The 26,537-nt window shown below is 54.8% G+C and overlaps 1 protein-coding gene across 16 annotated transcripts in view; it reads right to left on the reverse strand.

Moving 5' to 3' along the window:
* AFDN (afadin, adherens junction formation factor) overlaps window positions 1-26,537 on the reverse strand; it is a 114,415-nt gene that overhangs the window by 4,210 nt on the left and 83,668 nt on the right. For 7 of the 16 annotated variants that reach the window (XM_044923989.2, XM_044923984.2, XM_044923982.2 and 4 more), the window contains 11 exons: window positions 25,158-25,244; window positions 15,304-15,369; window positions 15,082-15,155; window positions 14,604-14,722; window positions 13,043-13,237; window positions 12,342-12,433; window positions 11,880-12,065; window positions 9,712-10,623; window positions 7,693-7,728; window positions 2,723-2,857; window positions 72-510 (listed from right to left, as the gene is read on the reverse strand). In XM_044923989.2, the coding sequence (XP_044779924.2) occupies window positions 72-510; window positions 2,723-2,857; window positions 7,693-7,728; window positions 9,712-10,623; window positions 11,880-12,065; window positions 12,342-12,433; window positions 13,043-13,237; window positions 14,604-14,722; window positions 15,082-15,155; window positions 15,304-15,369; window positions 25,158-25,244 (2,341 nt within the window). The remainder of the gene's footprint in view (window positions 1-71; window positions 511-2,722; window positions 2,858-7,692; window positions 7,729-9,711; window positions 10,624-11,879; window positions 12,066-12,341; window positions 12,434-13,042; window positions 13,238-14,603; window positions 14,723-15,081; window positions 15,156-15,303; window positions 15,370-25,157; window positions 25,245-26,537) is intronic. The other 9 variants (XM_044923992.2, XM_044923991.2, XM_044923994.2 and 6 more) reach the window with 5 other exon arrangements.

The raw sequence follows: 26,537 nt of genomic DNA on the forward strand, positions 1-26,537 counted from the left end.
TCAGAGGGGCCACGCTAGTGAGGGCGCCCTGGTGGGGCAGGCGGTGGGGGGCTGGGCCGCCCCGGCTTTACCTCGACCTCCGGAATGGCCGGGCCGGGCGGGGCCGGGTTTGGAGGGAGGGGGCGGGGGCGGGCCGGCCCCGGGCCCTGTCCTGCTGGCGCCGGGCGGGGGCGGCTGGAATGGGCCGGTGAGGAAGATGCCATCTGAGACCGGGCGCGCCCTCCGCCCGGAGGGCCTGTCCTGACCTGCCGGCTCGTCATCCTCGTCCTCCTCCTCATTGTAGGCCACGAACTTGGCGGTGTAGAGAGCGTCCGGGGAGAAGGCCTGCGTCTGCAGGTAGGAGGCGGTGCGCTGGGGCGGTGGCGGCGGGCCGGCGGGCTCATAGCCGCGCGGGAGCGGCGGGCGGCCCAGGTCCGGCTCCTCGGGCTCCAGCAGCCGGCGCTCGGCCTCCTCATGCTGTCGGCGCCGCTCGGCCTCCAAGCGGCTGTAGTAGCCGTCCTCCTGCCGCCTCTGTGGCCGGGAGACAGAGGGCAGGTCAGAGGGCAGCGGGGGGGGGGGGGGGGGGTCTGCCCCAGGGTCCCCCCAAGCGCCAGCGACTGCCGCAGTAACGGGCAGCTGGGCCTGGACACGGAGCCACTGACACAGAACCAGGCAGAAGCAGGAATGAACCCCGGGCGCCTCTCCTGCTTTCAGTGGGATTTCCACTTACCTGTCGCTCCTGAGTTTAAAGACAAAACCGAACCATAACTAGGCTCTGACTGGCACCTGCGGAGGGCCAGCCCCCACCCCGCCCCGGGGCGCGTGGAAGAAGGGCAGGCCTAAGTCGCTCGTTTCCAGTGACCAAAGAGGAAAATAATAGGAAACCACACTGTCTCTTCCCAAGGTGACCACCAGTGAACACGCGCCGCCCCCAGCCCTGAGTGTGTGTCTCCCTGCCAGACAGGAAATCGGAGAGCCAGGCACAAGAGCAACAGCAGCGGACAGTCCAGTGTATTTCGACACATACTGTACATTTCTTCTGACGTACATCTAGATGCGCAAACTACAGTTGACAGCATTAATTTAACAATGAAAAAGGTAACAGCACAGTTTTGTTAAAGATTGACAACGGTTTCAGAACCCAAGAATAAAAGCGAAGAAAGCAGCGGAAAGACCAAACAGGACCACCTGCCTTAAGCTGAGGTGGGCTCGGGGCTGCAGACTTTAAACCCACGCACCCGGGGCAGCCAGCGGCACGGAGCTGCTGGCATCAGGGGCAGAGCTTCCAGTCCTCGCGTCACCGTGCACGCTTTGGCCGCCCCCCACTCCACACGCACGTGCGCACATGCACACACACCGACTGAGCACACACAGTCAGAGCTCTGCCTTCCAGGGGCGGGGGAACGTGCCAGCACACACGCCAGCCTCGTCGCGGCCCTGACCACTTTTCACGCTATGCTGAGCCATCCGGAAGGAAAAGCACTTTCATCTTATTTCCACACAGAATGAGTGTTCCCTTACAGAGGAGATCCAATCTGAATGAGCTCTGCGGACTCGGAGCAGAGCCGTCGGGAGGCCTAGCGCTCCACGAACACCACTTGCGTGGTGGCACTTCAGGGAGAGACCACGGCTCACCCTTCAGTTACGTTAGGAGCAGACACAGCCACATGACGTCGTTCTGCCGGACAGGTGCGTGGTCCTCCGGTGACAGAGCAAGCCCACCCATTTTGGACATTCTATATAAAAAACAGCTTATCTGGCTTCTTTTTGCATGGAGTACTCAGTCATGGAAGCAGGTACCCAAACAAGTGCATCTGACGTAACCACAAGCTGTGAGAATGCACGCTGCAAAAAAAACCCAATGACGGAGAGTTTCCCCACGTGGAGAAGAGGCCCGGCCTTCTGTCTCCCCACGGCGCTGCTTCCAGGTGGCCGGAGGCGCAGGGGAAGTGGACACCGCAGACCCGGGACTGGGGGCTCAGACTGTGAAGGTCCACCTCCTCCGAGGGCTCACTGAAGCACACGGGGTCTTCCCCGAAGCCCAGACGCTCTGAGCACCTCGCAACTGCCCGGGCCCCACCAAGCGCTCGGGGTCGGGGAGGTGGAGGGGCCGCACACGCGCGCGCCACAGGCCTGCCCTGCTCGCCCTGTCACCCCCGGAGCCCACGTGGCTCCCTGCGGCCAGGCGCTCCCGCCTGCACGGAAGGGACCATGTGGACGGCGGCACCGCTAGTACTCTGTCCCTGGCTCCTGAGGTCCGGCAGCGAGCCCAGGGCTGGCAGTGCGCCCAGAGGTGGGTTCTGCACTCCCTGCTCAGATTACGTCACGTGTGGTCAGGTTAAGACCGATTAAAAGGGCTCCCTAACTCCTGGAGACAAACAACAACGTGACTATCTACCCGTGAACACACCAAGTGGAACGGAAACCCCTTGTGCTGTGTTTTCTGTAGGCCACTGGCCAGGATCAGGTGACTTTCATAAAGAATCGACTCGAGATCCTGTTTGTCCTCCTAGGCGCCTGTCCTTCCCCAGGCCCGACCCCAACACGACCACTTCCCGGCGACCGGCCGGACGCCACCTAGCGCGGCCGCACAGGCCCCACGGTCCGCAGGCCGGAGGGACGAGCCCCGAGGACGGCGGTGGGGGGTCGGTCCGCAGGCCGGGCGGGCGGCCGGCGCGGGGGCGGCCCTACCCGCCGCCCTGCCCCGCCCGTGCGCAGGCCGCAGCCCTCAGAGGACCAGGACCTTGTCTTCGGCCTCGCGCCTGACCCGCTCGTCCTCCTGCCGGCGCCGCTGCTCCTCCTGCCGTGCGCGCTCCTCCGCCTCCCGCGTCCGCATCTCCTCCAGCTGCTGCTGCCGCCGCCGCTCCTCATCCTGCAACTGACGACAGGGGCCCGTCAGCCCGCGCCCCGGCCAGGGAACGCGCACGGCCGACGGACACGTGCACGGCCTACGACGTGCGTGCGCACGCAGCCTAGACACACGTGCACGCGCACGGCCGGACAGACGAACACACGCACACGGCACACATGCACGACTGATGAATATGCACATACAACACGCGCACGGCTGAGACACATGTGCACGGCCGACAGATGCGCACGGCCCTCAGACACGTGCAGGCGCGCGGCCGACAGACACGCGCACACGACAAACAGCACGGCTGACAGATGCACACGCAAATGACACTGGACACGAACACACACGCACATGACACAACACACGTGCACACGACAGTCAGCACAGCACGGCCCAGACACGGCACACAGCCGACAGACACGCGCACACGACACACACAGCACGCACACAACACATGCTCGGCCAGACACACGCACATGGCACTCGACACGTGTACGCACACAACACACACGCAGTCAGCAGACACCGCGGACACACGCACAGCTGAGCACAGACAGCAGGCCAGGTCACGCAGTGCCACCTCACAGCTGTCCCCACCCTCCAGAACCACCTCAGAGGAGGTGTATCCTACACACTCACACAGCAGCAGGCGTGACACTTATCCTAGAACAAATCCACACACCAGCGCGTGGCCGCCAGCAGTCGGACCCTGGCATGCGGAACCGCGAAAGCCTGGGCCGCCTCCTGCCTGTGCCCCTCACCAAGTGCCACCATGACGGTCAAGGAGCTCGCCTGCACTCCCGGCCCTGGCAGGTGGGCCCAGCCGCTCGTTGGGGTGGGCTGGGGGCTCGGGGGCGGGCCACCTGCCTAGTCTCTGGGACCAGGTTTCCAGCTCTCCTGTCCTGGCCCTTTGCCATCCACTCCCTCTGGGTCCCATCCTGGACGGAAGAATCCCTCCCCAGCTCGGTTGTCCCCTAGATGCTGATTTACAGAATCTGAGCCTGAAATTTGAGACAAACCTTATTCTCCCTCTCTCCTGCTCCACCTCTGCCGAATAACGTGCACTGTGTCTGCACGCCTCCAGGCTCTGGGGCCCCGAGCCCACCTCCCACCAGTGCATGCCATTTTCAGGTGACTGCTCGTCAAAAAGCATGGCTGCTCTTCTCAAACTCAGCACCTGACAGCTTCCAGTTCTTTGTTTTTCAGGGTTTTTTTCAAACAATACAAATTTAATCTCTCTCCTTCATACCATTCAAATTCTTAAGGACATCTTCAAAGTCCTAAGATGTATTGTACCTGGCTTTCAGCTCCTTCAGTCTCCTGGTCACACCTCCTATACGCTACAGAGGAAAATGCCTCAAGGGACCCGGAAAAGCACGTGTGACTGGCAGAGAACAGAGTCTTTCTGTCAGGTCCACAGGACACAGTGACTTCTGCTGTCACAGCCTAGGAGGATGCGGACTTTTTCTTCTGCATCACAGACCTGAGCTGGGCTAGCACCCACAGCCCCCTACCTCCCTACCCCAACGAGGAAGCCGGCAGAAGTGCCTGCTCCGTGGAGGTGCAGAGACAGCCCGTAGCCGGGATCAGCTCTCTGGAGGGTCTGCAGCACCAGCGGAGGAGGCGTCAGCACAGATATGGGAAACAGCTCCCAAATAAGAGTGACGAAATAAAACAGCAACTGGTCACACTAAGTATCTCCAGAAAGACAGCGTATGGAAGAAGGTAAAACTGCAAGAACGCAACAGAGACCCTTCTGTTACCCGACAAAATACAAACCAACTCATTATGTCTTACCTTTCCTACATCTAATTAAAAACAAGTTCTGAGCAAGAATAACCATATACACTGAACCCGCGAATGAATCCTTTCACGTTAAAAAGAAGTATAATTTTAAGAAGTCAGAATAATTTCAATTCTCACAACTACTAAATCTAAAAGCAAGCATTTTTCTCTTGGACACCTTGCTCTTCCAAACCCCGATGGCGTGAGCACAGAGCCTGCCCCCTGCACCCGGTCACTGGCTTCTACTTTTAAATCTAAAAGCAAGCATTTTTCTCTTGGAAACCTTGCCCTTGCAAACCCCGATGGCGTGGGCACGGAGCCTGCCCCTGCACCGCTCCCCGGCTTCTAGTTTAGAGCCGCGAGTGCACCACTGCTGTTATAACCAAGGCCGTCTTCTTTCCACTATTTGCTAAGCTGTTTCGGGTATTTTCATTTTCAAAACAAACTTTTGTTTTTCACAAATATTCTGCTTTACTCAAAAAACAAGCAAACAACAAACTAAAAACCCAAAACACATAAATGAGAACACAATCTCCTAATCTGCCCCGAACAACAGATCCAGATGCTACACTGAACTGTATAGTTGACTCACGTTTCACGACAGTTAGAGGACACCTCAAATTAAGTCAGAAAGTTACTGACTCTGAGCATCAGTGACAAACCGCATGCATAAACACTGCAGCTAAATGGAGAGAAGACGAGCTTGCTGTTTTACCCTGAAGGATGGAGAAGTCCCACGCCACCAAAACAGCCTGGCAGGAAGCTGTACTGGGGGAAACAACATCTCAACAGATCAAACAGTAATTCTTACAGAGAGTCAGCCCAGCCCAGACCACAGTCCCTGAAACCAACTATCATGCTGGGATCTAAAAGCAGGATGCAAGCCTGAGCCAACTTCCTGCAACACTGGTGCAGCCCACATTTCCCAGAAAGGTCTTTTCAGGGGTTAAAAAACAGTGTGCTGAGGTTTCTCTGTTTATATTTTTGTACCACAAAAATACACTAATTTATTACATCTTTAATTTACAACAGAAATCCCATTAAGGCAGACAATCACACTGAAATATGTGAGTATGAAACAGGGTCAAAATACCCCCTGCTTTTTGACATTTTCTCTGAAAAGCAACTACAAGCACACGACCTGTAAGAAACCTCTCTCTCCGCGGGCCTTGTCTGCTTATGCTCCTACCCATTAAAAATATTCACTCTAAAGAATTTCATAGGGCCCCAATAAAGATGAATCATCCTGATTAGCCAATTATTAGGCCGGGACTTTGGGTCCCATCCTGGCAAATGCAGCTCCTGCCTCCTTTCGCAGAGGACTCTGCTCGGGGTTGGGGGGCGGCTCCTGGGGAGGAGGGGCGGTCCCTCACTGGGTGACGCAGCGCTCGCCCTCAGCCTGCAGGGCTCCCTTCCCCTTCTCTTCAGCAGAAGGAAGATACTCGGACCCAGAGCTCCAAGGCAAGCCTCCAGCTGCCGAGACATTGGCCGCGGAGAGAGCCCGAGGTGGAGCTCCCCGCACCCCATGCAGACTCCCGCAGCTGGAGGCAGCGCACCCGGGCAGAGTGGGGGAGGGGAAGTCAGCTCAGAACAGGTGCAAAGCGGTTAGGTGGGCGCGTGCGCACAGGAGTCCAGGGTGGGAGACACAGGATGGAGTGCAGGCGGGGTGCGTGGGCCGTGGGCCTAGAGGCAGCAGGCGTGGATGGAGGGAGCGATGGACACGGAGAGCCCGCTTCTCTTGTCACCATAGCAACCAGCACGGGGAGGGTCCTGCACCAGCAGCCACGCCTCTGCCAGTGGGGACACGGCAAGAACTCAGCGATAACATTAACACCTTCGGGGTAATCAGGCTAAGAAACCTGGTGCCCACAGTCAATATTAACACTAGAAATAATTATCTTTAAGGAAACAAAGAAAAACCCTGAACTAGTCCTTTGAAACAAAAATCTCAGTGCACCCCATCCTAACCAATTGTGACTCAGCTGTCACACACTCCACAGACATGGGACTCTCTTGGGGCCCCAGGCCAGCCCAGCCCTCACGCGTGTGATAAGGACATGGTAAGTGGAGAAACAACGGGAGGTGACTGGTGCTCCCCCGTTCCTCCATCCACAGACACCTTAACACACGCAGAGGCAGAGAGAAGCAGGCTTCCTATCTCTGTCTCACAAGGAAGAAAAAGTCAAGCTCAGAAGACACGCCTTTCAGTCACCAAGGAGAGGAGGGGGCTCCCCTTTGCAGTGACACTGCCACCGGGATCTTTAAATTCAAAAAGCAAAACAGGACGAAAAAAGGAGGGCTGCTGCTTGGGGAAAGGCCATTAAGGTCAAGCCTGGATTCAGAGTCTTCTCCAAGGATGGTTAGATCTGGCCTTGCAGCATTTAAAAGTTGACCAGCGATAAAGGCTACTTAAGAGTCAGTATCGCCACCCTGGTAAGAACATAAGTGACAGAAATCCAGTCCTCAAGCACAGTGGACGCTATTACAACCCACTCAGTCTCCCCAGCGTGGACGTGAGACACACCACGGTTATTGCACAATGTGACTGTGTTTTTTGTAAGGAGTGTTTTTCAGCAACGAACTGGCAATGGCTGGTAAGTTAAACTCATGTGATATTAAAGAAAACAGTAATGTTTACTAGAAATTCCTTTCTCTACCAAGAGACAGTTACATCCTAATTGGCAAACAATGTTGGAACCAGTTGAACTAAGCGTCTAATGATAGTTAAAACGGACTTCTAATGTAACAAGAGTGAGTCACTACTCCCTGCAGTTTGCTCTTGTTTGTGAGTACACAGGAATATACAGTATGAACTTTAGGACTAAAGCTGAGTAAAGGTCAAAACCAAAAACAAACAGGAAGTAACACTTAAAATTAACAGAGAAGAGCAAAGGATAACTACATCTAAACACATTGAAAGGCATGCTTCCAGAGTCAGGGAACTACATACGGGTCCTGATCTAGGACACCCCTAGGACCAGATCTACTGAAAACATAAAACCACCACCACTAAAGGAAAAGAGGAAATCAGACAGGAAAAAGGTACCCAAGGGAAAGAAACAGGAACATACCAAATCTAGAACAGAGATTGCTGGCATAGCAGTCTGCTGCAGGTAACAGAGAAGGAAAAAAAAGAAAGATGAAGTGTGAAAAACAGGCTCCGTTAGGACCTGGATCCGCCATCAGCACGCCTGCGGTTCTCATGCTTCATCCGTGCTTGAGGACAGCCCAGGAGAGAAGTCAAGACTAGACTGACTTCTAGTGCCCAGAAACAGAAAAGTGCCCACATGGTGTTAAATACTTGAGCTTCATTAGCAAGACACACAGAAACCGAAAAAGTAGACTTCCCCTTGGCTCTCACGTGGAGACCAAGATCTTAATCCCAACATAATTAATGGTAAACAAATATTCTTAACTAAATTATCATAAAGAACTTTCTAAATAGCATGAATTCTTAACTAAATTATCATAAAGAACTTTCTAAATAGCATGAATTCTTAACTAAATTATCATAAAGAACTTTCTAAATAGCATGATTCATACTAAAAGGCTTTGAAATAGTCAGCGTTTTAATCACTTGGAAAAACTGATAGACCTTCAATAAAAATTTAGTCTTCAGAGAAAAGAATGAGTGTAGAACTATTACAATGTGGTTTCTAACTTTTCACTAAGCAATAAATTTAATCATGCCCACTTGTTTACCATGAACCTCAGCTTTAGGCTCAGAGTAAGCCTTCTTTCCTCACGTGGGGCAGAGCCCAGGGCCACGGCCACAGCAGCCACGCCGGGCCCGCCTGCAGCGCGTCCCCTAGGACTGGGTGCAGTAGGCGTGGCAGCTGTGACGGGCACACAGCTCACCACCTACGGACAGGGCCAGGGCGCTGGGCAGAGGGTGGGGACAGCTCAAAGGAGTCTTATGCGCCAAGTAATTACTCATTGAACAGCTGCTCTGTCAAAGGAAACAGTCTTTCTTGAGGAGGTGTACTCCTGATGACTTACCTAATAATACAGTGTAATAGTTAACACTTAGATCTTTGTTTATGAAACAAGTTTCTCAAGAGAGATTCCAGCTGAGTTTTGGACTAAGTCATATGCATGTCTGTCTGCTAACATGTATCTAACTAGAAATGTATGCGGTGATGTCCCAGGCCTTAAGGGCCCACATTGCCCACTCAGGGCGCTCTCTGCCAAGGGTCTAGGGCTGAATTTCATCCTGAGCTGGAAAGATTTGAGGGTCTGACAGCATAGCCACTGGTTCCGGTCTCCAGTACAGATGGCATCAGAGGGGGAATTAGAAACAAAATCCAAAGACAAAGAGGACATGCCCTTTGCTGTCTTTTCTCGAAATACTGCATTATACTAAAAAAAAAAGAACATCACTAAACTCGTTAACATAAAAGGCTCACTAGCACTTGCTGCAAATCAACACCAATAAGTGCTTCTCTGTCAACAGCTCTCCTGAGAGGGCGACAAAGGATATCAGATTTGGCATTTTAACAGTCTATACTGCCCTAAACTAATATGGATTTTACTTTCTTCTTTCATGTGATACCAAGGCAACAGAAGTTACTTTCATAAAATGAAAAACTCTGGAGTCCTGAGTTCTCAGTCCCTTTACACTACCACTGAAACAAGGCTCGCTGGTTTAGTAACACCCCCTCATCAGTGTGACAACCAGAGAGTCTGTTTCTGGGGGTGACAACACACTTGACCCTGCGGTTGTGCTCAGCCCCACCCCGGCCCTCCGGGACCCCAGGGAGCCCGCATGGTGGAGACCAGGGGCCGCGCGTACGCGGCCTGGTGCTGCTGTCAGAGGCTTTCCTGCTTCAGGAGCGGAGCCGGGCAGTTAAGAGTCTGGCCCACCCAGCCAGAGAGACACTGACTCTCTGGCCATTTCAGCCACCACCCCCCATCACGGTGACCACTGGCTATTAAGTAACTGGTCTCCACCAACGCTGGCGAGAGAGCTGAAGCAATGGTTCAGTGCCCCGCGCACCGCAGGAACGGCTCGTCTTGGGAGCAGCTCGCTCTGGTCCCCGGGGACGCGGCTCCAGCAAGGCGCCCACCCACCCGCCCGCCCGGCCCGTTACCCGCGCTCTGCGCTCGGCCTCCAGGCGCTGCATGAGCAGCACGGTGTCCACGTCATCGTCCTCCTCCTCCTCGTCGTCCTCGTCCTTCTGCTTGGACTCCTGCAGCCGCTTCTGGAACTGCCACTCCAGCAGCAGCTTGCGCAGCCGGTCGCTCTCCTCGGCCGAGCGCTCGGCCTTGCCCTGCAGCTCCTGGATCTCGCGGCTCAGCAGGTCCACGATGTGCAGCTGCTGCTGCTTCTCCAACTTCTCGCGCGCATCGCGCTTCCAGGGGTCAGGGGACAGGCTGTCTCCGGAGGCCAGCTCCTCCCTGCTGACCGTGATGTACTGCAGGTCTCTGCGCTCGATGGTGCGCGGCTGCTGCTGCGGCTGCAGCTCGCGGATCACCGTGTCGGGCGCGCGGGCGGGCGCGGGGGGTGGCGCGGGCGCGCGCAGCTGGCCCAGCCGGCGCTCCTGCTCCCGGCGCCGGCGCTCGCGCTCCTCGTCCAGGCGCGCCTTTTCCTTCTCGTACCAGCGCTGCTGCTCCTCTCGTTTCTTGCGCTCGGCGGCCGCCTGTGCCTGGGCGGCGGCAGTGGCGGCGGCGGGAGGCGGGGGGGAGTCCGCGTCTGCGTCCGCCTCCCCGGCGTAGGACCCGGGGGGCGGCGGTGGCGGCAGGGCCTGGTCGGTCCGAACGGGCGGGGAGGCGGCCGGGGTCTTCCAGCGCCCGGGGCCGCTCTTGGTGAGCGTGGAGGCGGGGGTACCCGCCTTGGAGGGGGGCCCCAGGTGCTCCTGGCTGGACGCCCCGGAACCCAGTGACGAGCCCTGGGTGGGCCAGGCGTCGCCGCCGTCCGACCTGCGATCCGCAGCCGCCTCCGCCCGCTGCCGCTCGGGGTGGTAGGCGTCCTCGCGGAGCTCCTCCTGGGAGCGGGTCACACGCTGGAATGAGAGAGGGGCGCGCACGCCTCAGCCCCGGGCAGCCAGAGACTCCCCGAGGTTCCTCCCAGGAGAAGCGGGCGTCTGAGAAACCGCAGCGAGGCCCGCGCAGGGGCCATCCCGCCACTCCCACGCCCGCACAAGCGGCGGCTGGCAGAGAGGGTGCAGCAGGAGCCCGCGCCTGAACTGAGCGACTGGACTGACACCGTGAGTCCGAGGCGGCAGACTCCCCTCCCTGCCTTCCAGGCCTGGCCGGACCCAGCTCAACTGGAGTCTCCCGACCGCTGCGATCCCAGGACAAGCGGGGCGACTGCCTCCGCCCCACACCCCCCAGCACCTGAAGTGAGAGAGTGGACTGCAGACACTCCTGCCCCTTCCAGGCCCAGCAGGACTGTCTCCCCACCGCTGAGATCCCAGGAGGACAGTCCGTCCGAATTACTGGGGCACGTGATTGTCACCAAGCCTAGGCTGTGCCTACTTTCATGCGAACATTTAACTTCTTTCGCCAATCTCTCAGGGTGGACGGTCACCTTTCACACACGGAAACACCCCCGACAGCCCCACCCTGCTCAACTTCCACCTGACGGGGCCACAGCCACCTCCCTGGGGCATAAACCGGGAGCGGGGGCGGGGGTGTGTGTGGGGGTGGGTGTGGTGGCACGACTGGGTGCATCCGCACGGGCGGGGAGGCGGCTGGGGCCCACTCCCAGTAAGCATGGATGGTTATCCAAGTTACCTGCTAACTTCATAAAATCCCAGGCCCTGGGTTTGGCCCCGAAAGCCCTTCCCTGTGGTCACCCTGCCTGTCGGCCAGAAGCTGCCACGTGCCCCGTACATAGCTCGAGGCCCGGCCCTGGTGGGCGGAGCGCCGCTGATTGGCGGCACCGGTGCCCAGCGCCCTGCCTGCTCCTCCTCCGGCCACCGGCTTCCTGCCCGCAGCTTCAGCCCCACCGGCAGGACCGGGATCTTCTCTGCTTCCCCAGGCGCGGAACAGCCATGTGCATGGACGCCGTCCCGGCTCTCAGGCTGCCTCCCACAGCCTAGGAACCTCACCCCGCAGACCGCAGATGTTCATTAAGCGACACCGAGTGCGTTAACGCCGGTGCACATCAGGACAGGCCCCCTCCCTGGTGACCGCAGAGCCCAGGACAGAGAGGCGGCAGCAGCCCTAGCGCTGCTCTACAGAGAACGCTGGTCGTGCCCGTCTGCCCGCACGTGGGCCTCCTGGGGGCTGGGGATGCCCTGGGCCCACCTCTCACCTGGATGGCAGCGCTGGAGTGGTTTCCGTCTGCCAGCACGTGGGGCTTCTCCTCGAAACCCAGCCACTGGCTCTGCGGGGGCACCACGCGGTCCTGGGACTTGGAGGCCGGGAAGGTGAAGTACTCCCTGGTGGACGTCTGCGTGGGGATGGGGTAGGCTTCCGGGCGGGGCGGAGGTGTCTGCTCCTGCGGAGGGCAGGGAGCAGCGTTTAGCAGTGCGTACCATTGACTGACTTAACTTCAGGGATCTGTGTTAAAATATAATCTGTGTATTTTAAAAAATGTTAAAAATGTAAAGTGTTCAGTCCTATACTGAGAATAAAAAAAACATTTTCTTTGTGCTGAGTTACTAACTTAAAGCTAATTGACCCATTATATTAAAACCATCACAACCACTGGGACGTTCTCCCAGAGCACGCAGGCACTAGGGGAAGCCCGTGTCTGCCTGCTCATCGCCCAGACCTCAGCGCAGAGGTTCCCCGTGGAGACAGATGTGATCTTGGCTGCTGTTCCCGAGGCATACGCACTCTTCCCTCCAGGACTGGGAGGCTGATCTGTTGGTGGGAGACAGGAAAGAAAGCTCAGTGTTAAATAAGCCACCCTGACGTCACGGCACGGGAGCCATTCACGGGCAGCACCCGTGTCGGCAGTCTCACTGCCAGTGAGGAGCGGGGCACAGACCTAAAAGCCCGAGGCCCGCGGTTGGGGGAGGGGGGGCTCTTCAGTAACTGGACAGGAGCCCCGAGTTTCCTGTGTGGACCAGGGCCAGGCAGACATCTCCAACTGTCTGACAAAGGGCCAGACGGGACGTCATGTCAGGCTTTGTGAACCTGGTACCTAGACCACAGCCTCCTATGCCTCCCACTTCCTGCCAACAGCCCTTCACAGCAGAGAGACTGTCCATGCCCGCAGGGGGCCGGCCACCCTCTGCCGCATCAGTGCACCTGCCCAGGCACCCCCCGAATCAAGGTCCCCAAACCAGCTTTTAGCGCCTGTTAGAAGGTTAGTTCTAACGTCTCTCAGGAGAAACAGACCCCAGTTGGCTAATCTACGCAGGCGAGAACATTCTTTATTGACCAAGCGCCCCCGGAGTGGCCCCCCACCCCGGTGGTGAGCAGATGTGTGTGGGGCAGGCCTTGGGAAGGGCCACAGGGCTCCCTCACTTGCGACGTTGGGGCTGGAGCGGTGGTCCGCCCTGTGCTTCATCAGCCGGTCATCGCCCGGCAGCTTCTTGGGCTCGCTGTACTCGGCCCAGGGCGTCTGCGGGCTCTCCGGGGACCCGTTCTGAGCTGAGTTGTTGTACAGCTCAAAGCCTTCGCTCTTTGGTCGGGGTTTACCTGACCCACGGCGCTCTGAAACTGAAGTCAAAACACATTCAAGACGTGGTCATTTGTTATCGATTGTATCTTAGTTTAGTTTTAAAGGCAACATGATTTACCAACATCTAAAATTCCACAGTAAGTTGGTTTCTCATCAGCAGAAATGAGGTATTTTTAAAGGAGAGCAGAGTCTATCTAACGACTCTCCAGAAGGGGCTTCAGAGAAAGTGACACGGGGGAGCAGAGCGCTCTCGGAGCTTGCCTGCTTCGGTGAGGAGACCGCCGTCACCGGGACATCCTCGCTGAAGTGCGAACACCCCTCCCGCAATTGTAAAACCCGCATCAGTTCTTCGCTCCCTCAGGGTGTCCTCCTCCTGAGCCGCTCTCATCTGCTGTGGTCACTCACTCCTTACACTTTACTCTGCCATCCTGCTACCTGACAGCCCTGACGTTTGGCTCCAACGCTTTCTCTCAGTGATTCCTAACTCATCATCAAGCTTGCTTCTTTTAAATGACTATAAACTTGGGAATCAGAACACCAATACGTTAAGTATTATGCTATGAAAAAAAAAAAGAAAAAGGTGCCGTATATGAAGGCCGTGCCTTTTGCCCATCTCCACGCACAGCAGCCCAGGCTCTCGAGCAACCCGGATGAGGCCAGTGTGAGGCCAGGCTCTGAGCTTACCCAGGGTACCGACCTGCTCACCTATGGTGAGCCAAGGAAATGCAAAGTAGACAGCAATTTCTAAGATAATGGGAGTCAGAACGGTTTTCCCCTGGTTTCTGAAAGAATTCTTTAAAAAGCCTGACATTTATATTGACTTTTTTCTGAGGTTTTTGATGTACCTACAAAACCATGATTCTTATCAGCAAATTATTATTCAAAAACTGACCTCTTACAGTGGACTCTCCCTGTAACAATCATGTCCTGTCTCAGAGCATGTGAGCCGGACCTAACTGTTTATAAACAGTCCTTCAGGAGAGAACTCTGCTTGTTCTCTGGAGACTCACATCCTGTGCCTGCCTGTCAGAGCTGAAAAATCATTCCTCCACTCACTATAGACCGAGTTCCCTGAGTGCTGTGCTGGCATGGGGGATACTGGGGTCCCCCGCAGTCACCAGGCCTGTGCAGGTGAGGTGAGGGGCTCTTGGGGAACCAAATAAATTCACACCGTGTCTGAAGGCCGGCTGGCCACACCTAGCCTGGGCCCTGGGAACCCATGAGCTTGCGATCCCAGGCTCCGTGCTCGAGGGCGCTCATCCTCACGCCCTTCTCTAGAATCAGGACAATGAACACAACACGGCCTGCTTCGAAGGGTCTGAGTATTGGAAGAGGTCACGCTGGCTGCCTGGCCCGCGGCAGGCAGGCACAGCCCGGGAAGAGACGGCCCCTCCGCCCCCTTACTTCTCTGCATCATAGGGGAAGGCTGGTTGAGCAGGGTGGCGAGGCCGTGGTAAATGGCTCCTTGCTTTGCTACTTCAAGCGTCACGACGGAGCTTGTCCTTGTCATCAGTTCTGCTGCCCTGGGAAGAGAGGTCACAGGTGAGAGTGTGGGCAGGTCCCCCGTCCCCAGGGCAGGCCAGGGTCAGAGCGGGCTGCACCCCGCTAGTCTGAGCTGGGGTCTCAGGCGCCTCGCCCCTGAGGACAACTCTGCACACAGCTCCTCTCGCTGTCTTGAGAACAGCGAGGCGACCTGCAGAGATCGCAGCACGCGCTGGAGGCAAGGACGCCTTTCAGAGTAAAGCAGACGCTCTGCTAAGTCTTTTCCTCTGAAGGAGGAAGGGCACAGCTTTCAGCATGGTTTTTTGTCTTCTAATTCCAAAATTTAATGTGAACTACCCCCAGAAGTGCACACTATCATCTTTAAATAAATAAACAGTACCTTTCTTGAGAGAGTCCCACCAGACTCCGTCCGTCCACGCTGAGCAGCTGGTCACCCGCGGCGAGCCGCCCGTCCTGAGCACCCCAAGGCGTGGGCAGGTGAGGAGGGGGCGACAGTGGGGGAGAAGGGGAGGAGGAGGCCAGCGGTGAGCACACTCAGACTCGGGCTTTCGACAAGCACACAGCACACTGGGGGCTTCCACCATAACGACCGTATACCCACCACGTCCGCAGCGCCTCCTTTCACAACGGACTTGACGTAAATCCCAAGTTTGTCTTGACCAGCACCCTAATAAACAAAGACAAGGAAAAACCCCACGCTGAAAACACAGTGAGACACACAACACACAGGAAAAAGAATAAAGTATGTATACAGGTGACTGGAATAAAACTCTCAGCTCTTGTTTTTACATGAAAATTAGAAATGCAAAAACTGTATTAATAGAATGAACACTTAGGTAAAAAAAAGGAAACTCACAGGAAATGTACATACTTTGTTTTCAGATAAAGAAAAATTACTCCTGAAATCTCATGGACAGAGAACCCTGGTAGGACAGTCCGTGGGGTCGCAGAGTTGGACACGACTGAGCTACTTCACTTTCACTTTTATTTCACTCCTGAAAACTCAGTCAGTTACCAGTCAGCCGACGGACCACAACAGACCCGCCACCCTGAAGGCAGGGACGCGCTCTCTCCCAGTGGGTGAGCTGCGCTGAGACACGCGCAATCATCACTTCAGCACACAGGCAGCTCACCCAGGGGTCCGTGTTCCAGCGTCACCCGCCTCCTCACAGCCTTACTCTTCCACTGTTGTTGTTGCTCGGTCACTCAGTCGTGTCCAGCTCTTTGTGACCCCCATGGACCGTAGCCCGCCAGGCTCCTCTGTCCATGGGATTCCCCAGGCAAGAATACTGGAGTGGGCTGCCATGCCCTCCTCCAGGGGATCTTCGTGACCCAGGGATTGAAGCCGGGTCTCCTGCACAGCAGGCAGATTCTTGACCACTGAGCCACTGGGAGGCCCTATTCTTTCTGCACACACAGTTTAAAATTTAAAACAAGAAAAATCTTTCTGTTGCAAACGATGAGAGGGACTTCAGCAGAGACAACTATGGAGAAAATACTCCGTGTTGCCTCCACTTAAGGGTCGTGTGCCGTCATGCTAAGGAAGTCCTGAAGCTACAAGCCCCCGTCCAGAGGAAGCGTGCATAGGTATGAAATGTCATTGGATGTTTCTGTCAATATCCTACAGCTGAGTGTATTTCTTGGTTTGTGAACCTATGGTGTCACAAAAGCAACAATATAAGGTATCACAGAAAGTTATAAAGACAGTTTGATAAATGACTTATTGGACACATTTTCCTACAACGCCCTGGAACTCCATAATCTCCACCTGAACACACTCCCTTTCCTCTCTGGTCAACAGAACGGGTCCAGGACCGACTGGCGGCTCCTGGTCAGGGAGGACTGAGCAGAGACCCTGCTGTGAGGCTGACAGCACCCCCCGCCCCCCGAGAGCCAGGTTTGCAACTCCATCCCAGACCCGCGTGCCTACACACCCGTGAACGGACTCCATAAACGCTCCACGCAGCCCCCGGGTCCCGCCCGGCTTTCCCGACTCTTCCCCTCAAGACCTGTCTCTGTCAGTCTGTACGTCTGCCCTGACCTTGTCACTCATCTCCTGTCTGGTCCAGACACACGAGTGCCCCCCGGAGGATGCAGTGGTCCTTCCACATGACACAGTGCCCCCACCTGTGCTCCGGGCTGGGCCCCTCTGCCACAGGCGCAGTTACTGGGGTACCTGGGAAAACTTGCACTTTGGGGGTACAGTTGAGGTTTCACACACACACACACACACACACACACACATGTTTAGACACGTGTTTGTATAATCACTCAATGGGTTTCCCAGGTGGTGCAGTGGTTAAGAATCTATCTGCCGATGCAGAAGACCCGAGTTTGATCCCTGGGTCAGGAAGATCCCCTGAGGAGGGACTGGCAACCCGCTCCAGTGTTCCTGCCTGGAGAGTCCCATGGACAGAGGAGCCTGGAGGGGTTCTGTGGGGCCACAGTCTATGGGGCCAGGAAGAGTTAGACACAACTGAGCGCACGATGAATGAATCACTCAATAAAGGTAACTTTCTGAAGTTTAGCCCATCTCTTAGCCCGAGAGTCAACAAACACAGCTTCCAACCACCTTCAATGACACCAGCATGGTCTTCCCTGAACCTGGGCTGGGCTCAGGGTCAGATGGCTGAGGGGAACCACCTCCAGGGCAGCCCCTTGGGCCCGCCTCCCACACAACCTGATCATACGGCTTCTTCCACACTGTTCTGTGCTTCTGTGTAATCCATGATTCGTTACCTAATTCAGCTCATCCCACAACAGTCACAGAACTCCTGCATCGCCCCACCTCCTTAGACATGCAGACAGACAGCACCCCGCGTCCGACACAGCTCACGCTCAGGCAGTTTTCTCTGTGCCCGTCAGACACTGTTTCTGATGGGTCCCCGAAAATCTCTCTTTTCCTGCCACTATGCCCTTATAACTAAACCAGATTTTTTTTTTAAGGCTTTTAATGCATAATTACTTTTTTCTTCTGTTCTCCATCCGACTCATAGAAAAGCAACATTTCTAAACTTCAGATTCCCAGTTTTCAGTGTGAATGAACAGACTGCATTTCCACAAGCACTACTCTTGGGGAGTGCAATACTGTCCTTGTAATTTAAATAATAAAAGTTGCACTTTTAATGAGATAATCAATTACCACCATCTATGACAAAAGAAAGGTCTAGCAGTAATACCAGCAACATAGTATTTTTAGTAAGGCTGCCGTAAAAGAAATATCAAATACATGCTTTCAATACGTATGGATATTTTAATATGAATGAATATTTTAAAAGAATCACAACAAGACTTCCTCCCCCATTTCTGGTATACTTTATAAAAGTATTATTAACAAAGGAGAATTTTCATTTATTTAGGTCAGCTGTAATAAGAAAACTTTAATCTTTCTAAGGTCACAAAATGGAATGACACAGCAGACAGCAGGAATCCGGTCCTGTCCACTAACAAACTGAGGCCTGGCGAGCGTACGTTTGCTGCATGTCCATCCGTGAGGCGTCTGCGCGTCGCGGCGCCCCGCTCCCAAGGCCGCACTCCACGCCCATGTCCTGCTCCCGCCGCTCCACTCAGACCAGCCATCACACGCCACTCTAGAACAACACACACGCTTCCACGCCGCGGACTCGGCACGGACCGCGGCCAGTAGTGACACAGCCTGAACCCTATCGTGTCTTTAAGTAGATAATTTACCACAAGTCACATGCAATATACAATTTAATAAATCTAAGTTTAAATATGCCAACAACAGATACCGTAATACAGATATCTGACAGCCTTATGAAAAATCTGACTGAAGTCACATCTGTAAACAAGCATTAGTTTACATTGTAAATTTCAGAACAATCCTGGCAAGACCCAGACGTTCTCCTAAGACTGACCCGCTGGCTCCTCTATCCAAGCTGCCTTAAGAAATTCTTCCTGCAGGCAGCCTCCTACCCCGAGAGGTGGCCAGCTGCCTGTAAGCAAGTAGAAGCCTCCTGCATGGGGCACCCACGTCAAGTGCAGGCCCACCACACCGCCACGTGCCCCATTCCACCCCTCAGCCATGTTCCTGCCACACACAATGACCTTCTGATGCAACAGGTCAGCCCAAATCCTTTGATCATCTGCCTCCTGGGCTCACCTGCCCACCCACTCACCCCACCTGCCCAGGCACGCCACCACCCTGGCTCACTCAGTTCCCAGGGCGCCTCCGTTGTTCCTGAAGTCGGTACAGGGGGCCCTCCCCCGCTCCTTCCAGGGGAGCTCCCAAAGCCCTGTCGTCAGGCCAGGACAACGTGGTCGATCTAACGCTCCCTGAATGAACACACCAGCAGGTTATGGGGCGGCTGATAACGCGCTATCGGTGAGCTGACGACACAACACTGATGGCACCGCAAGCTCCTGGCGCAGCAGTGAGAGCCCTGGGCATCGCTGGCCGTGACACCGTGTGCCGTCCTCAAGGGACAGCGCCCAAGCGGTGAGAAACACTGCTTTCTTACATGATGGGAATTTATCTAAACTCGAAGTGACGGTCATTCCTTTTAATCCCAAATAAGTTCAATTTATAAGTATGTGTCATTGTGACAAAAGATTTACATCTGAGGAAAAAAAAGGACCTCAATTCAAAAGACCACCAGCATCTAAAAGGTCTACTTAAGGTTGGCCATAAAAATTGACTTTAATAAAAAGTCACTGAGAAAGCACCATGAAATATGATTACTTAAAAAGACTCCTGGGGGTAGGGTAATATTTTAAGAGATGTCCAACCTCTGGTTGACATCTGAGCCTTCCACGTGTGGCCTCAGCCTCACACCGTTTACCTGGAGTACACTCTCCGTGTGACTCACGTCTGTCAACGTGTCGCCAGGCCCGCACACCTGCTCGATTCTGCAGAGTGACTGTCCCTGGGGGGCGCCCTCCTCTCTGGCCAGGCTCTCTGCCTGTCTCTGCCGATTTGAGTCTTACACGTGTTTCACGTGTAGCTCACAGTTTAAAGTGACCATAAACATTTGTAAATGCAACTAGTGTACAGATAAGTCATGGGTGTTTCTGCAAGTTACTATGAACTTTTTAGCCAACCCAAATACATATATTAAATCAACAGTACACATATTAAACCCTTTCAACCCCAAAGACCACAACCTTTGACCCAGTGCCTGGCTAAGGTGACCCAGCGCCTCAGTTTGGCCAGGGCAGGCTGGACTAGACCGACCCCGGGACTCAGGGGACAGAGTTGGTGAGCTCTGCCTGGCCCCTGCCCACCGCCGTCTGAACTGGGAGCAGGTCAGCTCTTGGAAGAAACCAAGACACAGGCGCTCCTCAACACTACGGAGCTCTCTTGCCACCAGCCCCATTTCATCTGAATAAAAACATTGCCGACTGCGATAAAAAAATTCAACAAAACAAAATTACTTTCAGAAATATTAAACCACTCATGTCCTATTTCTATATAATAATGTACACACTAGTCCAGTAAGACTGAACTTAAAAAGTACTGAACAAATTCCACTAAGTTCCTCTTCTATTTACATATACACATGATTAAAATTCATTTGCTGGCAACCCTACTTTTTAAATTAACACATAAAAATAGGGCCCAGAAATTAACCTTCTTGCTGCTAAATCAAGGCATTGCACCTGTCATTAAAAGAACATAAAGATGAACTACCTAGGCACCGACCCACAGCCAGTGAAGGACCACAAGATCCTGATGCTGGTGAAGCTGTGTCCGCGCTGGTGCTGGCAGCCAGGGAGGCCGGGGCGCGGTGCTGGGGCGGGGGCGTCCCAACTGAAACTTGGAGTCCAGAGCAAAGTTCTCCCAACCCCAGAGACTGAGCAGGAAGAGTCTACAGTGTCTCACCAGCAACATACAGTGAGGACACTGAAGTCACAACTGCATTGAAGGAGACACAGCGGGTTTCAGTTTCCCTTACTTTTTAATGCAGTTAGTAGAAAATTTTGATTTACCTACATGGCCTGAGTTACAGGACGATGTTGCCCCCAAACTAAGCTTTTCATAGTAAACCTATGTCATCAGTAACCACAGATACTAACAATAAATCTGTAATTATGCAGATAATTGTGTAAAAACAAAATCTTCCCATAACACAACATATATGCTAACATTATACACCTTGATTTCCAACCATGAGAAGAGTAACCACAGTATAACAACTAAATGCATAGTGTAAAAGATTTTAGTAACTACTTGCCTAAAGATATCTAAGCTGGCATTTGAAAAAATATTACTGTATTTTTGGTCTATTTGTATTCTTATCTATGGGTCTATTTGTTATTTATGAAATCAAAATGAAAAGCAACATTGTTCAGAATTATCCACTCTCCATGTGACAAATCAAATTCCTTTTTAAAACTACCTTCTGAAAAGCGGTGATATATTCCACATGTATCAGGAATGACAAATTCCACTGGATACCATTTTGTAATTTAATTCCACTTAAATACTAAAAGTACATTTTAAAAAACCAAAATCAAGTCTTCCCTCCCAGAGGCGCTACTGAGGGTAACACGGCAGCGCAGCCCTGCAGCTGCTGTCCAGCCTCCACGCCGTGTAACGTGGTTTCGGACGGAGCGCCCAGGGGCCACACGCACCAGCCGGGGCACAGGGGGCGGCCGGGGCCAGACCTCGGACCTGAGCAGGCAGCCACGGTGAAGCATGAGGGGCACGCCTGTGTGAGCCCAGGATTTCACCCTAAAGCGCATCTGGGAGCTGCTTTCCTTTCCCTTAGGAGGGAGAGGAGGAGGCCCGAGGAGGGGGAGGGGAGGGCGGCACCTCACCTGAGTTTACCCGGGGCAGGTACGCGGGGACGGCGGGGCTGGCAGGGGCGCCCGGACAACGGCAGAGCCACGCGCGCCCCCCAGCATGGACGACACACGCACCTCTCGGGCAGCTGCCCTGCACTCCGAGGGAACGGCCGCGAGTCTGCAGGCGGCCGCCCCTCTACCCTCTCAGGCACCTTGGAAAGACTGAAGCGCAGGTGCGCTGCTCACCTCCCGCTCAGAGGCTCCGTCAGAGGGGCCCACGCTCCCAACATTCCAGCTGCAATTTCCGACCGAGCGTGGGAGTGTGATGTGACTAACAGCATAAAAACATCATTACAACACAATCCAAAATGGAAAAAAAAGCAGCAGCAGAAGGAAGACAGAGCTGCCAGCCAAAGAGCATGAATCCAGCCTATTGTTCCCAGGCGTGGAAACAGGCAGGATGACCTAAGAGCCGGGCGTGTTTAAAACTCATCAGGCCAGGCCGTCAGGACAATGCTCCGCCGCCTCCTCCTCGGGGTCTGGAGCCGCTGCCTCTGGTCAGACAAGAGTTCTGATTCATGAACACCTGAGGTTCAGACTAGAGGTTCAACAACACTGCCGCGCTCGCGCTCTCTGCTAGGAGTGACCTTACTTCTGAGACAATCGGGGACACTTCCCACCCTGGCCACCTGAACAGCCCCGAGAGGTGAGCGCCCCTTTGCCTGGAAGGTCAGGGCTGTGCAGTTTCCTGTTTACGTTCAGTACAGAGGACACAGCGTGTTATCTATCTTCCCATTCTCCATGAGATAAAGGAAGCAAACCACACAGCCTCTGATGCCGGGGCCCCAGATGGGCTGCAGGGGGCCATAGGGTCCTGAAGGGTGCAGGCAGATGAGGGTGCAAGGAGGGGTCTCCAGAGTGAAGGTGCAGCCTCCCGAGGGTCTCAGAGCGTCTGGGGCTCAGAGACGGAGGTGATGATGGTGCCCCGCAGGCCTCTGCACACAGACGCCCAGGCAGGTGTGCTGGTGCGGGGAGCCTGGACCCCAGGCAGGGCTCAGGGCGCCAGGTGGGGCTGGGCTCTCTGGACCGTCCCTAGGCGGCCCCCCACCACGGCCCTGCACCCGGACGCCGCACACCATCTTTTTCTACGGGAACCACCAGGGGAAAGGAGGTTCTGCTTCAGGGAACTAGCATTCCTGTCCCAGTGACACTGTTTCAGTACTGCAACTGAGTCAGCGTGTCAGACAACCCAAGAAACGTGCACTGAAGCCATGACTGCAAACGGAGAGCGAAGAACGTTGTTCTTCACACACTTTACTGTGAGAACAGAAACAAACTGTCCAGATCTGCAGCACAGCCGTGTGGGGACGCCACACAGCCCCCTGCGCTTCCGGGGAAGGAGCCGAGCGCCTCCCGGTCCTGACGTGGTCGCTCCCGCCAGCTCCCGGCGAGGATGCACGTGAAGGCCCGGGAGCTTCGCGCACTGAGCGTGGCTCACACGCACCGGTCCAGTGGTGAGGAGGCGACGCATCCGTGCACACTGCTTTCACCCTCTCCTTTCTAAGGCACAGCAACTTTTTTAAGCTAACTAAAGATTTTAAAACTTAATACTATACACAGACCACAACCAAGATTCAATTAGCCATTCATTTCTAAGTAAAGCAGTAAACCTCCTAGTAAGTGCCCTTTCAACTGTCACTTTCACGCCCTCAGAACAGACCCGCTCAGTGACCACCACCGGACAGCCCACGTCCTGCCTTGTGGACACTCTCGTGTCTGTGCTCAGCAGTCCTACAGTCGCGACCACTGTTTCCAACAGCGTCCACCACCACAGTCCGTCCTTTTCTTGCATAGAGTACGGAGCAGCCTCTTATTTCCCGAGCCCTGAGGAGCCGCGGCATGGAGCTGCAGAGCAGCAGCACCCCGGGGTGTGAGCACGAGCTCCCCGAGCCGGGGCGTCACCGACAGGCTGCAGCAGCTCGCGGGGAGGACAGCGGCCACCTGGGCCCCGAGGAGACTCACCACAGGCTCTGCTCTCCCGACAACGGAGAACCACATCTCTCTCGGGCACAGGGACTCTCAGGCGGAACACCACTGCCCGGTCCCCGCAGTGGCGACAGCCAACACACAGCTGGTCTCTGAAGACTGGCCACCGCGAGCATTGAGCAACTCCAACCAGCGCCCAGGCAACCTCAGGCTCTTATGTAACCAGGCAGCTCAGATTCTCGCTTACTTTGTACTTTATTAAACTTTAAAGAGAGTTAGAAAAATAAAAAGGAGGAAACAGTGTCTATTTTAAAAATCCAAACTAAACAGGAAGCGCCATGCCGGCCCTCAGCTGAACGAGAGGCAGCACCCTGACCCCCCCAGCCCCCCGGCAGGCTTCCACCGTGGACGGCGCGGATGAGCCACGGCATCTGGATTCCATAAAGCGGCCGCAGCCGGGAGGGGCGCTGGCAGGCTGACATCAGGGCGCTCCAGGCGCATGGTCCCGAAGCCACAGGCTGACTGGGAAGGCAGAGGACAGAGCCAAATACTGTCACAAAGGCCCAGGCAGCTCACAGGGAAAAACAAGGCCCCCAGACTCCAGTCAGGGCTACGGGGTGAATCCAACACAGGCCGACGGGACCGTGTGACCTCGGGGACCAGCTCTAAGGCCCCCAGCCTTCTCCGGGGGCTTGAGCTGCGGCCACGCCCAGGGCTCCACAGCTGCCCGGGGAGGGGGGCAGGGTGGGCCTGAGCCCCGGTGGAGGATGTGGCCATCGGCACAGACCCACGCAGGGCACCAGCAGGGCACCGCTTCGCAACATGTGTAAGCACACAACCTGTTTTCCCTGCAAGTCCTGGAGAAACCACAACTGAGCTGGAGAAAAGCAGATTCGGTCAAGCAGTCAAGCCCACAGATGAACAGACTCTAACATATGCCTTCATGCCTGAGAACGGCACGCTGCCCAGTTACCAGGGCACAGTCTTTGGGTTACTTCCTTTACAGCACCTGTAAGCCAACACAAGTCTGTATCTCTGCCTCCTGCCCTCTGGGTTCCACACACTCATATCCAACACAAGCAAACAGGAAAACACCCCCAGGCCAGCTGCCTGCTCCCGCCCGCCCCACCCACTCCGGCATCCGAGCACCACGCTCAGGACCTGTATGGAAGGGGTTGGCTCAAGTCCCAGCCGGTGGACTGGGCCAGGCGGCCCTGAATGGGGCCCGGGACTGCCTGGACGGGCCGCCGTGCCCTGGAGCACGCCTGCTGCCGCGCCCCGGCCCCCGGCTCCAGGCCTGGCACGTTAGTCCTCCCACACGCCCTGCCCTGAGATCGCGGCTCCCACCCGTCCCCTTGCTGTTTCAAACCCTTGTCTCTCTGCGGGGCAAGCTCCTACCCGCGAACCGAGTGTCTTTAAAAGGGAAGAAGCCCCCTCTCCCCCTCTGCTCCCCCTAACACGACTGGGGCACTGCTCCCTCGCTGTAGCTCCCAGCACACCACGCGTCTGGACGGGTGCCCAGCGGCCCCCTGCAGCCCGAGCCTGCTGGGGGACAGGGGCCCAGCGGCCCCTCCACACACGGGCTCTGGAGCTGGTACCCCGAGAACGCCACGCGCACAGCACTTCATTCCCACGCCTGGCCCCTAGACGTCAAACTGGACACGCCGCTGACTCAGGCTTAAAGGATAGAGGACGGCAGCCCGGGCCCCAACCCCGTCCTACCTTTGCAGCTACAATGCTAAGGCCCATTCCGTTCTGCTTTTTGAGGGTCACAGTGATGATTTCAGGTTCTTTACGCAGAGGCTGCGCCTAGGAATGGAGAGAGAAGTTTACGGAGGGCTGAAACCAAAGAGGAAACAGAAGCAGTAAAAATCAAGCCTTGACGGGGTAACCTGGTAAAGTAAATACCATATTCTTTCTTGACTCCAGAGCCATCAAGAGAATCACCACAAACGCTAAATATTTACATGCTGTTTAAACACCTTCATTTACAAAACAAAACAACCCTGGCATCACTACCACGTAAGAAAAACTTGGTCTTAAAGACAACATTACAATTTTACTTTATTATCTTTTAAAACAAAATTACTGGACATTTTTTAAGGAAATTTAAACTTACTCTATACTACCCAAGGGAGGACAGTTATAACATAACCAAGATGCTCTTGCATCTATCTTGTGAAAAGTGAAGTCGCTCTGCTGCTGCTGCTGCTAAGTCACTTCAGTCGTGTCCGACTCTGTGCGACCCCATGGACGGCAGCCCACCAGCTCCCCCGTCCCTGGGATTCTCCAGGCAAGAACACTGGAGTGGGTTGCCACTTCCTTCTCCAATGCATGAAAGTGAAAAGTGGAAGGGAAGTCGCTCAGTCGTATCCGACTCTTCGCGACCCCATGGACTGCAGCCCACCAGGCTCCTCCGTCCATGGGGTTTTCCAGGCAAGAGTACTGGAGTGGGTTGCCATTTCCTTCTGTGGGGATCTTCCCAAACCTGGGATCGAACCCGGGTTTCCCACACTGCAGGCAGACTCTTTACCGTCTGAGCCACCACAAACCTATCTTGTGAAAATTCAACAGCAAAAATACACTGCCTCAACCTTCAGGCAGCGGGCCCAAAGCTCAGTGTGCCTATGTGAGGCCTGTGGTGGGGGGTCGACCGGAAGGGATGAAGTATGTGTCCAATAAGGCCAGTTCCCAACAGATCCACAATGAGAAAGGGAAGCCATCCACGGAAGTCACACGTTCTACGTATGTCCTGCCTCACGTGAACAAGTTAACAAAAGAAGAATATCACCAGGCCCACACACTAGGAATTTAGTTAATTATATACGTAAGTATGAAGGCACGCTGCCAAAAAGTGGTGATTATACACACAGCTTGTTTATTTGGAACCAAAGTCTGTATGAGAATATTTTAAGGGAAATAAATAAGATCAGGTAACAAAGCTTCTACAAAGCATCAGGACCTAAAATCGACTGAGGGATCCATAAATAAACTAGAAAGATGGGAAAAAAAAAATCAGTGATTCCATCTAAGGTGCTTGCTTTTCTATAAAATCTGGAAACCAGAAATTGCTATTAGCTCAACAACAGCTAATAAAGGGCA

The sequence above is a fragment of the Bubalus bubalis genome, chromosome 10 (genome assembly GCF_019923935.1).
Source record: "Bubalus bubalis isolate 160015118507 breed Murrah chromosome 10, NDDB_SH_1, whole genome shotgun sequence".
Taxonomy (NCBI): domain Eukaryota; kingdom Metazoa; phylum Chordata; class Mammalia; order Artiodactyla; family Bovidae; genus Bubalus; species Bubalus bubalis.